At 36.2% G+C, this 15,529-nt stretch overlaps 1 protein-coding gene across 1 annotated transcript in view; it reads left to right on the top strand.

The window, feature by feature from the left end:
* Positions 1-15,529, top strand: part of LOC123310875 (laminin subunit alpha-1) — a 301,873-nt gene that overhangs the window by 160,438 nt on the left and 125,906 nt on the right. The window contains exons 4-7 of the mRNA XM_044894560.1: positions 153-407; positions 10,355-10,591; positions 13,160-13,459; positions 15,273-15,413. Coding sequence (XP_044750495.1) covers positions 153-407; positions 10,355-10,591; positions 13,160-13,459; positions 15,273-15,413 — 933 coding nt within the window. The remainder of the gene's footprint in view (positions 1-152; positions 408-10,354; positions 10,592-13,159; positions 13,460-15,272; positions 15,414-15,529) is intronic.

The raw sequence follows: 15,529 nt of genomic DNA, 5'->3' as shown, positions 1-15,529 counted from the left end.
GAGCCTTGAGACACTGTCTGAACTCAACCATTCTCAATTTGTCACTATTCTTTCTCACTTCTCTTTCCTTATGTTGTCAAAGTTATTTCAATTCGAAACTTATTCGCCTCTAAATCCACGATCCAATAGCTTCATCCACATAGACATTCCAGATTCACACGTCCCTCATCCACGGACGACCAGGAGCGAACGAAACAAGCCCAGAACTTCTGGAATTCACTAGAGCGCGTTACGTGCAACTACGTCTGATGGGACTGAGGGGAAATGTGGAGCCGCTTCCGGAATGGTTCGTCGAAGACCTCTCCAGGGACAAGAGGCTTTTCTATTCCATCAGGGACATCAATATCGGCGGTCAGTGCGTGTGTAACGGTCACGCACAAAACTGCAGATACAACGTGGCCTCTGGGGTGAGTAAGAAAAAGATTTCATTTCACAGGGGGGAAGGAGGAATTTTTTGCGACATGTGTCGTGTTACGGTTTGTCAGGCGCGGCTAAATTCCCACACGGAGTTTTCTATCTTATCTTTAAGGCCTTGTTTACCTTCTTGAAAGAAAACATTTGTTTTTCTTTAATTTCACATATCATCATGTCATGAAGGAATTGTCACATGATTGAGCTTTGCAATATTTTTCACAAATCTCTCAAATGTAATATTGCGGTGCTCAAAAAAAGTTTCAAATATACTTCTACTAAAATGTCCTCGCTCAGTTGAAGAGTACAAATATGATTATTATAACATTGACGTAGGACCGTTATAAAATTCAATGAGAAAAATCTTGACCAGTCATAATAAATTATTTCATAGAAATTCTTAAAAAGAAATGAAAAATTAAATTAATTTGATCGCAAGCATTGAAAAAAGTGATCTATTTTCCTGAGCAATCCACGTGAATAATAGTCAGCATAATTATGTTCATTGTATACTGTTATTCTAATATGCTGATACTCAACGGAAGAAATCACTTTTCAAAATGCCTGATGAAAGATGAAACAGTATATTTACTCTTGCTTTCTTGAATAATTCAGAGAATAACTGTCGTAATTATAAGTACTGAAAGATATTAGCTGTATTCGGGTTCGGCTTTCGGACAGTCCGAGAATGGTTCTAAAACTGCGCAGAGGATTTAATACTAGGGCGCAACAGTTTTACGCAGTCCTAGAACAATTCTCGGACTGTCAGAAAGCCGATCCCGAATACAGCCATTGTATATACCTACCAACAGCATTGTATGTGAAAAATCGCTGAAACATGGCTGAGCTTAACTTGGTACTACATAAGCCTATGTCCCATAGAGACTTCGTGTACATCGCCTGCAAATACCTAAACTTAGTATGCAGATGAAGGACTCGAAAGAGTAAGCACTAAAACTAGAACCGCCCTCTGCAATTTGAACAAACTATCAAGTTTTAGTAATTTATTGTACTGAAAACCCTATTAATCTTACGAACACTATACATACACTTTAAGTATTTGACTTTCACCTAGACATAGGTATATATTTTGACAGTCGATTTTTGAGGTCAAAAGACACTTTCTTTCCTTGAATTTTTTTTTCCGATTTGACCTAGGTAAAAAGATAAAGATACAACCATATATGATAGTTTCCCTAAACTTTTAAACGTTATCACCACCAATGGAAGAACATTCCATCGCAGAAAAGCAGATGCTGACCTCGTCAGAGCAACACAGCTTCTTCTACGATGGAAAAGCGTTTGGAATTGATTGCATAGACTTTTATTGCATTCTGGTAGACTGGAAGGCTACTGAGTATTATCGAGTAGTACTAGAGCGCCAGCCAGTGTGAAACGAGATCCGATTCAATACCTTCCAGATCGAAACCCAGACGAAGACAATGGCATATGTCCCATATTTCCTCTAATTCACAGAATAGTATAATGACAAAAAGTTCCCTTCAGAATATCAAGCCAAATCTATGACAAAACACATCTTTGATGAGTCATGTGATTCTGTGGATCTTTTAATCAGAATTGCATTTAATTTAATTTCAATTTTATTGTGTTGTACAATAATTCTTGAATTAAATATATATTCTATTCTATTTTATTCTATTCATTCAAAGTACCTACAACCTAATCTTTCAAATTCCACAATTTTTTATTAATATCCAATTACTCGAAAACAGCGCATTATACGAGAAACTATGAGGAACACGATTATTTCCAAAAATGATCAACTCACTTTAAAGAGTCTAATTTCTGGAACTTTTCTGGTAAAAAATTATCATAATGAAGAAATTGGAAGATGTGGGTGGACTTCCGTGTTGAGAAAAGCTTCACGCATCAGTGAAGAACTATATTCCGTAATTCCGAATAAATAATTTGATTCGATAATACCGTTCGTAAGATACAACTGCAATTATTTTTATTGATCTTCAACAGCCGGAATCTTTTCAACTAAGCTGAAGTGGAAAATAATGGTAAATAGAAAAAGTGTTCCTTTTGACTTTTACTAAAACAAATGTACAAGTCAAAGACTCGCTAATCTACAACATCCACTCTGGAGAATTCTCTACAGAATTTTGACAAGAAAACGGCAGAAATTATTTTATATGCCGAACAGTGAATTCTACCGAAAGCACGATGTAACTCCAGAGAATTCGCGGTGTATGAATTCACGAGTAAATTCTTTAAAGAATTTTCGGCTGTTGCAAACGGGCTTTAAAGTAAAACAAGGATAGAATAATGAATTCATAATTCAACAAAGACATAACTAGGGACTCGCAGAGGAATTAACTCAAACTAAAACTCAGTATACGCCGATTCAAATAGGGATCTCAGAGGGAGAAACGATTTGTTCACGAGCAACACAACGTGCTCAGCGAATTTCTGATCCGAGATCCGAGTGGAAAATTGATCCAGCATATTGCTAAAGGAATTTTCTTCATCTTTACTGAACCAGATTTGGATTTATGGAAATAATCTACTGAAAGTATAATAGCAAAACATTTTATAAATCAGATACACATCTGCTACCCGTTACTTCTTCTGATAGAAAATTTAAGCCAGGCATACTGCTGCCTGCTGAAAATTCATATAAAGGGAGAACACGAAAAACATGGAAAAGTGATGAAGCTTTTCAAAACAACCTATTCAAGCAGTTGTTGGAAGACAGTTGCACCTCTTTGAGAAAGAAACCGAAAGCCTAGCATGCCGAGACGAGTTGATGCTGTGCGATTCCATATAAGTTTGTTTGTGTATATATTTCGGTATAAATAATCCCTAGATGCCAATGGAAAGAAGAAATAACATCAGATCAACGTCCGAAAAAATCGGTCAGACGTCGCGAGTGTGACTCATCCTCGTCGTGAGAATTCCGTCCAACAAGCCTACTTATGCTCCGAAAGGAGACCCCCTTAAGCCGCATTCACATAAATACATATCGTTATGGGCCTCGCCGCGCCGATCGGGCACGAACCCGCGATCCTTAAAAACCGACCCGCAGACCTGGCCATATATGCCGCGGGGCGGCGCCACCGTCGGCGGTTCCGCGAACATCTCGCAGTCTTCCTTCTGTATTTGGCATTATTCGATGGTTATCGTGTGGGAATCCTATCAATCTAGGGGGCTACCGCTGCCGACCCGAAGCAAGTCCCGCTGACGATGACCATACTTGTGCGATCGCGAGAGATGTACGTAATGACCCCAAGCGTTTGTTTGGGTTGGTAGCCTTGTAAGTGGAGGATGATGCGTTTGATGGACGATCAGTTACGAATGTGAAAATCGAAAACTGAGATATTGCACCATATATTTCACCAGGAGAGCATCCTATGACATATTGAAGGGAATCGAAGGAAGTTTGAGGAAGCATTCAAATATTCGCATTGAGAAGGCTATGGTAGTCTGAAAATTGGTATTCGGTACTTGGAATGTAGTTCTCATCTATTTCCTTTAATACAATTATTTATGTATTGAATTGGGGCATTACAGCATGGCTTAGTATTTCATAACTGCGACTACTTGGATATTTTGTTCTACTACCCAGTTATTGAATCCTGATAATAATATTTAAGAAGATCGTCAATGGTTATGACAGATGTGACAATGTCTTTAGGTTACCTTGGAAGGGTTCCAGGAGTGGCTTCCCCTTCCACATGGTTCTAAGCCTGCCAATTCTAGATTATTTTTTCAATCGACAGCCTGCATGTTTCATCTGCTGATTTTTCCATACGATACAAAGAATATTTGTACTAAGCGTATACAGTCCGCACTCTAACTGATACTCGAATTTCAGCTCCTATCAGCTTTAGGAGCTTTCTGGATCTACTAGCACTACTAAATTTTGTTGCCTCTGTAAGTCCAGGAGTATTTCCTCTGAGAGTATTTCTAATGTTCACCCCCATTGTTGTGCAGCTGCTTTATATGTTCCTTTTATGAGCCGACAAAAAGGTTGAGGTGTAGCAAATGTAGAACTTGATGCCCGTTTTATAAAAGTTTGTCATTTCCTTCAGTACAACAATGTCTCGGCAGCGTGGTATTAAATAAGATAAAAAAGCCCTTAAATAATATTTAACAAGTTGATAATTAAGTTCATAAGTTGAAGATTAACTTCCTATTCACATGTTTTCCCCATATTGGGATCATGTGTAGTGGTACAGGCTAAGAACTTTGAAGACCCACTATCTACTGTCACTATTTGATGGGACACTTATGGAGGGTTCAAGCAAAGTTCCTAAGAATTAAGACCTAGTTGTTTGGTATCCTTCCGGGAAACGAGAACGCTAAGCGGGGGTCTGCTATGCTTTTGCTGGCCCAGAATCGTTAACCATCTGTCATTAACTTCTTCATTGGATGTCTAGATAGAAAATTTTCCTCTGAATGGAGCACTGGAAGTTCAGGCTTCTCACTGACACACCGTCTTCTAAGCCTGAGATCAAAAATCTTCCGGCTCTTGAAAGGAAGCAGCTGAGCCTGGTGACACCCAACATTTTTATGGTGAGAGAGAATCCTTCCTATTGAATGGTGGCATTTTGGTCTTCGTGTCTCAGGCTGTGAGTCTATCCAACTACAAGCTACAACAACAGGCTACAAGGCTTGACTTCAGCCCGGTGAAGGTACCGCATGTAGAAAAGGGAGACCTAACATAAGAACAAATCTAATCGGCAGACGATGATCACATGAACGACATCTGTCAACGGGATTGTTCATTTCTGTCTTGGTTCTTATGGTGAGTTTATGCAGTGTTACTAAGAGCTAATACCTAAGAAAGGAACAAATCTAATTGGCAGATGGCGTGCAGGTGTTTGACATCTGGACATGAGATTGATCCCTTTCTTGGGTATTGGTTCTTAGTATCACTGCATGAACTCACCATTAGGAATTCGGCCTAAAACCACAATTACACTTAACTAATATCGGTGTATTTAGACTGAAGGCCGGTTCTTCAGTCCAAGATTGAGCAGCTTTCAACGTCAATTCCAGTTCTCAGGTCAGCCTGGCCAGGCTCAAACTTGAACTGTGCAACCGGACCTAAGAGAGTACGGGTCCGATTCAGTAATAATTATACAGGGTGAGTCTTTGACTCGTACAAATATTTTAACAGCAAATTCTTGTGGTCGAAAGAAACACTTTTCTCCTATACCATTTTTTTCGATTCGGCCCTGATAAAAAGATATAATAGCCATTTTACGTTTGAATAATGAGCTGTGCCACTACTGCCACTCCTGGAAAAACAAAATTACATTCAGAATAACTAGCTAAATCTGTGACACTACACATCTGCTGTAATGCTGATGTTCTTATTTGAAAGCATCACACTAGTAGATACATCCGCATCAAAACGTTTCAAAAAACGCAGCGATTTTATCACGACACGACACGAAGAGAAAGATCATCAAAATGCTCAAAAACGCCTCGATAAACACATCGCTACAAGCAGCGGGCAAAGCGGTCGCGGTGGGTGGTAGTGGGTGTAGTGTAATAATGATTGTCGACACAGTTCAACAGAATCCAAGAGACCACTTGGCAACGATTTTTTTTGGCGCTCGTTGGCAAAGTACCTACTCGAGAAAACATATTGATTGAGTTAGCTCTTTCAAATTATTTATTTCATGCTCATTCAAAGTTCTGTTGATCTTTCACAATTTGGCTCCACTGCTCTAGTTTTTCATTTGATTTCCTTAAACACTAGATTCGGAATATATCAGCATAATACATGCATGCTGAACAAACTAAATTATCCTTCCACCGTCCAACTCATCTCAAGTGTTTTTTCACTTCTGCTGAGTTCTATATCCTTTTCGTTTTAATTAAAAGGGCGTAACGCAATCGAAGAATGTCCATTAGACGGATCCTATGGATACGGAAAAATTACAGACCCGCTCTCTCATTAATTTCATAAGTTTCGGACCGCAAAACTGTAATGGAATTTCGATTACTACGTCGTAGTTGGAAGGAAAAGCGATATCGTCGCGACATAAGGCGGCGTTTATTAAATTTCAACGTCGGCGTCGCTAGCGCCGAGAGAACGTCGGTTTCGACTTCATGAAACCGATCGGGAAAAAATTTAATATGTCCAATGATTGGTGGCCCGGTATGAGTTCCGTTTCAACCACCATCGGATATGGATTGAAATAAGGGTGAATTTGGCATTGATACCTGAACAGGGTGGGTTTTCAAAAATGTTCAATTGGGATATCTTCGAAATTGAAATAGGTACAGGGTGTCCGAATTAAAGTGTCCCTTCACCTTATTGTAGAAACTAAAGGAGCTAGAAGAAAAAGTTAAAAACAAAACTTGGCTGTAATCGATTGAACTTTCATTTTTTATAACCCACCTTAATACAGGGTGCTCCGTTTTTTCCCTGTTGGTATCAACTTTCTTATTCCAAATGGAATACTCTGTATATTATTGAATTTCTGAATTCCTTCATAAATTTTAAGGTAACTTTGGTATGACAACCATGGTCCTATATAGCACCGATTCTGAGATATTCGACTTCTTCCTAAAATTTTGACAGCTGTAGGTGCTCACTGAAAACTGAAATAGCTGATACTATACTTCATTCAACTTTATTTTAGCAGTCGGTTGGCCATGGAAATTTGACACATTTCACTCTGTATAGTACGAAAATGTGGGGTTATGAAGCTTGTCAAAACATTTTTGGGTTTTAAATCAACGCTATGTTGCCCGTTCTACGTAAAAGTTTCTGTTATTACGTATTTTATCACAATGTCGAATCTCTTCGGAAAATATCTGACGAACATAATTGAAGTTTATACAAACTGATTGAAGGCATACCAAATCCAGTTATTTGCATGGAAAATACAAGAGATCAGTATAATATCATAATATGCACTCGCTTGAGGAGAGTTAATGTTCGTTATCTTCTTTGGCTTACATCATTTGTAGATTTCAAAAATATTAACCCGAAGATGAAATGCATATGATGCAGTGGTTGGGAATGGGTATCTCCCGAAGGAATTAACAGATAATTACAAGAATGTTAAATTCTTCAACAAAAATCATCTTGCATCAATATAAGTAAAAACAGTTGAAGGAAGTTTCAAGTTAAGATGCAACTTCACCGTTGAACAAAAATTTCACATGAATAAACAGTAACAGGGCAACTTGCGCGTATTTGTGGCTATTCATCTCAATACAATGATGTAATTATAATAATTAGGTATTTATTAGTACCTTAAGACATTTACATTGTATAGGACAAGTCAAATGAAAAATAGAAAAATCCATTTTAGGGAACTTATTCTCCGATGACATTTATCAAAAATCCTGTAGTAAACTTTTCGCATTAATTCACTCAAAAATAAAATTCTCAAATTTCACCACTTTTTTGGGTCTTCCAATAGAAGGAAATTCTTTGTCATACTCTTCATTCACAATCTTTCTGATTGTGGAAATATTCAGCTGAAATATAAGTCTTTTAGATTCAGATGAAACATTATATGAATTCTCTTACATTGAATATGTTCGCTATCGTCTGACGTATTGTGGATTTTAGAATATCAGGGTATAACTATTTGAATGAGCGGACCTGAATTCTAAATAGCACTTCCTGAAACCCTGTCTCTTCTTTCAATTACTTTCGGCATTTTCGAATTTTCGTAATAAAAATTGATATTAGTTGTGGCAACGGCGTCATGACATTAACGACATTTCATGAGTGCCAACCTAACTTCGTTCTAGTTACAAAAACTTGAGAAAATTATTTCATGGCCAACCGACTGCTAAAATAAATTTGAATGAAGTATAGTTTTCTGATGAATGTATCAAAACCAAATTTTGCTCAGCTCTTGCCAACATATTGGATCATACGTTACATCTCTAGTTTTAGCAATCTGATATACAGGATCTTCAATAATTAAATTTAAATATTCAAATAGAAGTTCAATTAAAACTTAATTTTTTCAAATGGCAACCTATATTTTTTACTTGTTCATCATGTAGAGCAGATTAAAATGAGCAAAAATATATTTAAACTTTTACTGTAAAGTGAATAGTATATTTCAAGAAATTGCCCCAATAAAAAATGTTAATGTTAACTTTGGTTACAAGGGATAAAATTGGTGGTGGAGTCCCCTTTAAAAAGTGTCCACTTTGAAGTCTTTAAAGTCCTATGGGAATAAGCCTTGGTAGACTCCATTCACTTTTATTTTGGCACTCGGCTGGGTATGAAATAATTTTCTCAAGTTTTTGTTACTAGAACGGAGTAAGGTTGGCACTCATGGAATGTCTTTAATGTCATAAAGCCGTTGCCACAACTAATATCAATTATTAATATTACAAAAATGCCGAAAGTGATTGAAAAAGAGAGAAGACAGGGTTTCAGGAAGTGCTATTTAGAAAGCATTCAAATAGTAGATAACCCTGATATTATAATATCTACAATATATCAGACGATTGTTTAATTTCAATCTAAACGACTTATATTTTAGCTGAATGTTCCCACAATCAGAAAGACTGTGGATGAAGAGGATGACAAAGAATTTCCTTTTATTGGGAGACCTAAAATAGTGGTGGCATTTGAGAATTTTATTTTATGGATTTAGAGTGAACGAATGCGAAAAATTACTACAGGATTTTCGATGAATGTCATCCTAAAATAAGTTCCAGAAAATTAATTTTTCTATTTTTCATTTAACTTGTCTTATACATTGTAAATGTCTTAAGGTATCAATAAATATATAATTATTATAACTACATATATCAAAGTATTGAATATAAACAGCAATAAATAAGAACTAGTTGTCCTGATAATTATTAACTCATATGAAATTTTTGTTTAAAGGTAAAATTCTTCTTGCCTTGAAACTTCCTTTAATTATTTTGACTTCCATTGATGCAAGATGATTCTTGTTGGAGAATTTATAACATTAATTATCCGGTAATTCCTTCGAGGGATATCCATTTCCAACCACTGCATCATGCATTTCATCTTGGGGTTAATTTTTTTGAAATCTACAACCGATGTAACGTCTTCAGCCAAAGCATTCAGTACTCAAAGGCCAAAGAAGATAACCAGCATCAACTCTCCTCAAGGTGCTGCATATTATGTGCAGTGAAAAAGAAAGAAAGAATAGAACTTTTAGAGTCTTTTAGAGTTCACTGATTATGTTCAATTTTCTTCCATAGCAAAAATAAATATACCTATTTTAAAACTGATCTCTTGTATTTTGCATAGAAATCACTAGATTTGGTATGCCTTCAATCAGTTTGTATAAACGTCAATTATGTTCGTCACTATATTTTCCGAAGTGATTCGATATTGTGATGAAATACTTAAATACTGAGACTTCTACGTAGAACGTACAACATAGCGCTGATTTGAAAGCAAAAAATGTTTCGACAAGCGTCATAACCTCACATTTTCGTACTATACAGCTTGGAATGTGTCAAATTTCCATGGCCAACCGAGTGCTAAAATAAAAGTGAATGGAGTCTATATTCTAGAATTTTTCTGGTAACTAAACATTCTTCATCAATTCCTCTAAAGACGACTATGAATGAAAATCTCAAAACACAAACTGCATGCATCAATTCACTGAAGTTGGCGAGAAACGGATATAAAACAGTTCGTAACATAAATCTCGACAAGCGATTACCGAACATTAGTATCCAATATATCTTTAATCGACTGTTAAGTGTGCTCTTACACCGTAGTTTGTGTCCAGTCCAAATTTAATGGAGATTCATCGATCCTCTACCTACAGACTTGTTATAAATTCGCGTAGGCTGTAAAATCCGTAGGCGGCCTATCATAATATGATGTCAACAAAGCTCGAAGCTTTCAACATCATTACTCATTCTGTAATAATATCAATCTCGCCCACCGCTTTGATCCGAATTCGTTATCTGTTTAAACAAGGGCTTTTTTCAGCACCCCGAATGCGACTGTGGACATCACACCTGCGGCCCCCACTGCGACCGATGCTGCCCCCTTTACAACCAAAGACCCTGGGGTCCTGGATCTTCCAGGGATGCCCGCCCATGTCAATCTTGCAACTGTCACGGCCACGCGAAAAGTTGTCATTACGACGAGGAGGTAGAGAAAGCAGGACTAAGTATGGATATCCAAGGAAACTATCAGGGCGGGGGTGTTTGCGACAATTGTACGGTAAGTATCAGCTTTAGCTACAAAAAATTGTCTTCTTTTCATAACTAGTGAAGTGTATGAAGGCGTAGATGGAATTTTCAATCGTTATCTCGAAATACCTACCGAGATTTAAGTCGAGATATTGTGAACACGTAATATAAGTGGTTATTCTGGTCGAAACACGCAGAAAGTTGGGCAAACTCACATTATTTTCCTGACGACAGTTCGAGAAAATCGTTCATCAACATTTTTTGTAACTTCTTAAGTAAAGAAGAGATTCCCAGAAGAAGATTGTTGAATGCTTGCTGATAATCCAAAATGATTGAAATCCATCTATGGAGGGAAATTCTATACCTCACAATACCAAGAGTATTCACCATTTGTCAGGAAGTGATGGAATTGAAATACAAAATAAGTTATAATAATCTGTGTCTGCAGTAGCCCAGTACTGCTTGAAAAAATTAATTCTGGAAAATAACATGACTAAGTTTAGATTTTTCAAGAGTTAAATTTCTCCAATTTCCCAAAAAATTCGTTAAAGTTAATGAGAAATTGTTTTCACTAGAGTGATTTTTTTTGTTAAATTACGAAATAATCGGCACTGTCTTACTTGTCGTGAGGAGAGGGTAAATAATATATAAGGTAGCAATGTCACTTTCAATAGAGAATCTCAGTATTTTTTTTCATTAGCTCAAAGGATACGAAATTTTTTCTATTGCACCCAAACTGAAACATTGTGAATATGCACCTTTAGGCACCAACAGGTGCCTAAACTTCCCCCTTCGTTTCTCTTCGTCTTCCACATTCCCGCACTTTAAATTTAATGAAATCGCATTGAATATGATAAAACGATAACCCGGCTATTTTGAATATATTAATGGATGAAGAAGAATGAAATGATAATTTGATGTTATATCAATTAGTACTTGAGGTCATTCTTGGAGTCATTGGACCATTTAGAAGTGATTTTCAGATACCCTGTTCAAAATATAAAAAAACCAAGTGGTATATCAGAGGTATATCAGAACATCATACCTTTCAGTTGTAGTAAATAACCTAGAGAATTATTCTTTATCTAATCTTGAAGAATGATGTTGGAAAAAGCTGGGTCATTCGTGACTCACAAGGGTGAATTTGGTACAATCATTGACAGCGGGTTTCATAAAACTTTGATTGTCCGATCAAGTATTTGACAGTCACTCGATTTATAATACGAAATCACTGAAACCTTAACATTTCCGAATATATTGAAGAAGTAGCAATTGAGAATAATTGAATGGACGTATAAACATCATGATTTGATGCGAGAATGATCTTCTGAATGATCATGACTGAATTATCGATGGAAAACAAATTGACGTCTATTCGTCAATCAAGCGTTGATTCCCCGATTAAGCTTTATGAAACCCGGGGTCAGCATTCTAAAGGATTTGGTTGAATTTTTTTTTGCCAATACGCAATAGTGAACATTAATCATGGTAGGTAGCAAACGAATTCAGAGGAAAGATTCAATTCCACAAATATATTCAAGAATGAAGGATATGGCATTATTTGTACAGGGTGGAAAAAATTGGTGATACCTGAACTACAACTTTTTCAATCCAACGAGATAGAGGAAAATGCATGGCACATTGCGGTCGTCATTTTTCGAGAAAATAATACTGCCTGCATTCCTCTATCTTTCGAGTTATTGGCCAAAATTAGAATTTCAACTTTGGTCATTATCTCCGTTTCTGTTTGTGCTAAGATATTGAAATGAAAACATTATACAGATACTTTTTCGAAAACAACCCTGTGACATACTATGCTTTTCTCCAACAGGTTTATTTGCTGAGCTTTATCATAAAGATGTGTTTTTTTTATGGAAAGAGTAGTTTAAAATGACTTAGAAAGACTGAGGGCGATGTATGATATTCATTTCAAACTACGAAAAAGCACAACTTTATGTTATAGCTCAGCAAATAAACCTGTTGGAAAAATCATAGTACGCCAGTGGATTGCTATCAAAAAGTGTCTCCATAATGTTTTTATTTCAACATCCTAGCACGGACAAAAACGGAGATAATGACCAAAGTTGAAATCGCCCAAATTTCAATTTTGGCCTATAACTCGAAAACAAAAGAAGATAGTGGAATGCAGTTGATGGCATTGTAAGTTTCTCGAAAAAAGACCACCTCAATATGCCATTCATTTTCTTCTATCTCCTTGAGTTAAAAAGTTGTACTTGTACAGGTATAACCAATTTGGCCCACCCTGTACATTTGAAGTGAAAAATGCAATTGATGCTATGGCAAAGTATCTATTTCATTCTACAATTCAAATATTCAAGAATAATTTGATAACTTCCACTTATACCTAGGATTCTCAACACATGTCGAAGTATCTAAATGGTTTATATCAGCTCCACAAGGTATATTGCTTTCATTTACGGAAATACATTCTCATAACTACCGACACCTCTTGATCATTTAGTAGAATGGAATAATTTTGTGAAACAAGCTTTTCTATCGATTTGGACCGACCACTTGTAAATAGTGTAAGATTTGTGCTGATATTTCCACGAGTATTCGAAAAATTCTTTATTTTTAGGACCATACAACCGGAATCAACTGCGAATTATGTCTGCCAGGATACTACCGACCCTCGGAGTTGGCTCCAGATTCAGAAGCCCCATGTGTACGATGCAAGTGTGATGGTATAGGTGGCTCTACCGATTGTGTGCAATATGGTGAAGAAGCCGGAAAATGCGTCTGTCAGGAGGGTTATTCAGGCCCAAATTGTGACGAGTGTGCGCCCGGCTTTAGAGGGTTCCCCAATTGTGAGAGGTGTCCGTGCGATCCCAAAGGGGTTGTTAATGTTGGCGATTGCGAAGGGAGCTGCATTTGCAAAGTAAGAGATGTAGTTTACTGTTAGTGTTCAATGATTCATTGAAGTTTGAATTACATCCATTTGACCATGCATTCGCCAATTTGCAAATTATTACGACGCGAAAAGAACTGGTCAGATCACCATTTTTCTGTGGATGAATGATAATATATGAAATTCACTCAAATATTCAAGTTTCAAACAAATTTACCAGTTTATCATAATAAAACCATGAGGAACAATGAAACTCAGTAGTAGATTGTTACCGAAGCATTCGCCATTTAGCATCATATCGATAGTTTTATGTATTCTATATCCAACAATTTCATCGTAGAATTCAACATAAGGATGATACCCTTACTAAGTTTGAAATATTAATTATTTAAAACACCAATTTGCTGATATCGATTATATTATATCGATCGATATGTTTGTTCGATCGAATAATATGTTCTGTGTTCTGTGTAACATCTTCCATATATATACTCACCGGCAAAAAAAACTCGGCCACCTAAAATTTCGTTGTCCAAGAACTTTCGTAATTTTTCATCGATTTCAGTTATTTATTTATTTATTTAAAAATTGCCGCTTCGATAGCAGGATCATTAGCGGTATTGGTACAGTCATTTACTTTACATCAACTTAAAATAAATATAATAATAAATAAAATATAATACAATAATTTTAGTTGTTTCTACGCCAAATTGTAGTTTTCCAAAAATGTTCATAGCTTATTCAAACAGGGTGAAAAAAAACATGTATTTATAGTCCAATTTCTTTACAACCTGTGAAATAGTTCGGGAAATTTGTAGAGCTTTAAGACCCTAAAGTGAGATAGATTTTCAGTTAAGGAATTCAAATTGGTATTCAGGATAAACACGGACCTCTAACCAATTACTTAAAAGTTTATGAATAGACCGAAGATATCATGAGTTTTGTACTGTTATTTATGTCTTTCGTTCAATCGAACAAATTCTTAACATATTACCTACATAATTGTATCGATTTCGAATGCTGATTCATTTGCTCTCCGTTCGAGTATTTCTTCGTTTCAAATATTTTTCCAGAATATTTTCATATATTTTTCAGTTCTGTGATAGAAACTAGAAAAATTATCAGAGATCTCTTGACATCAGACCTTAAGCCGCGTCTGGATTTACTTCGATGTCAATATAATCCTTCAATATATTATATAATAATTGCTGGATTATGAGTGGCGCATGCATCATTTTGTTTCGTATAATAACAAGGTGAATGGGAAGTAGGAAGCAATATTTCTTAGGGTCAAACAACACCATAAACTCAGTGGTATTATTTGTCTGATGAACATATTATGTTCCTAACTTCATAATGAAGACTGCTACAACCCCTTATGTCTCTGGGATTCTTCGGACTAACTGAGGGTTGTTTTCAAGGTAATTTTTCAGATAATATCTATGTATCGAAAAAATATTGTTCCTTTTTTGAAGGCAAATAGTTGATACATCAATTCTTCGAAAGTGCAACCAAATTATCGACTGGTACCTACATCTTACTAATGCTTTTTGGGGATGACATATTGTAATTATATCAATTCAAATCTATTTTCACAATAGATATAGTAGGTTCATCTACTGAAGGATGTAGCAGCTCAAGAAGCGATTTTGATCATGAATTCGTTAGACAAATTCCACTTATCTTTTCCTTTCATGATCCTAAGATGATTGCTCGACATTACAGATTCACCTCGTATAAAAATATGTTTATGAATTTTTCATCGAAAAATAAGAAATATGAGAAGGAGATTACTGCACCTTAAAAAACTCTTTGAATATATGAAATTTAATTTCTTCTCCAGGACAATGTTGAAGGCGAATATTGTGACCGCTGTAAACCAGAACATTTTGGTCTCAGAACTGATTATCCTGGAGGATGTGCTGAGTGTTACTGTTCAGGAGTGACATCTCTATGTGAATCTGCGATACTTCAATCTCGAAAGGTAAGGAAGAATATGGGAAGAAAATTATACCCAGCTGATTTGAAGTCTAGTAAAAGCCATCTAACACTAGAAAATAAGCTAATAAACAGGGTGATTCACCGCCATGGCCTATCAGA

The sequence above is a fragment of the Coccinella septempunctata genome, chromosome 4, assembly GCF_907165205.1.
Source record: "Coccinella septempunctata chromosome 4, icCocSept1.1, whole genome shotgun sequence".
NCBI lineage: Eukaryota > Metazoa > Arthropoda > Insecta > Coleoptera > Coccinellidae > Coccinella > Coccinella septempunctata.
The sequence above is the reverse complement of the archived record's forward strand: the minus strand, read 5'-3'. Positions and strand labels throughout refer to the sequence as shown.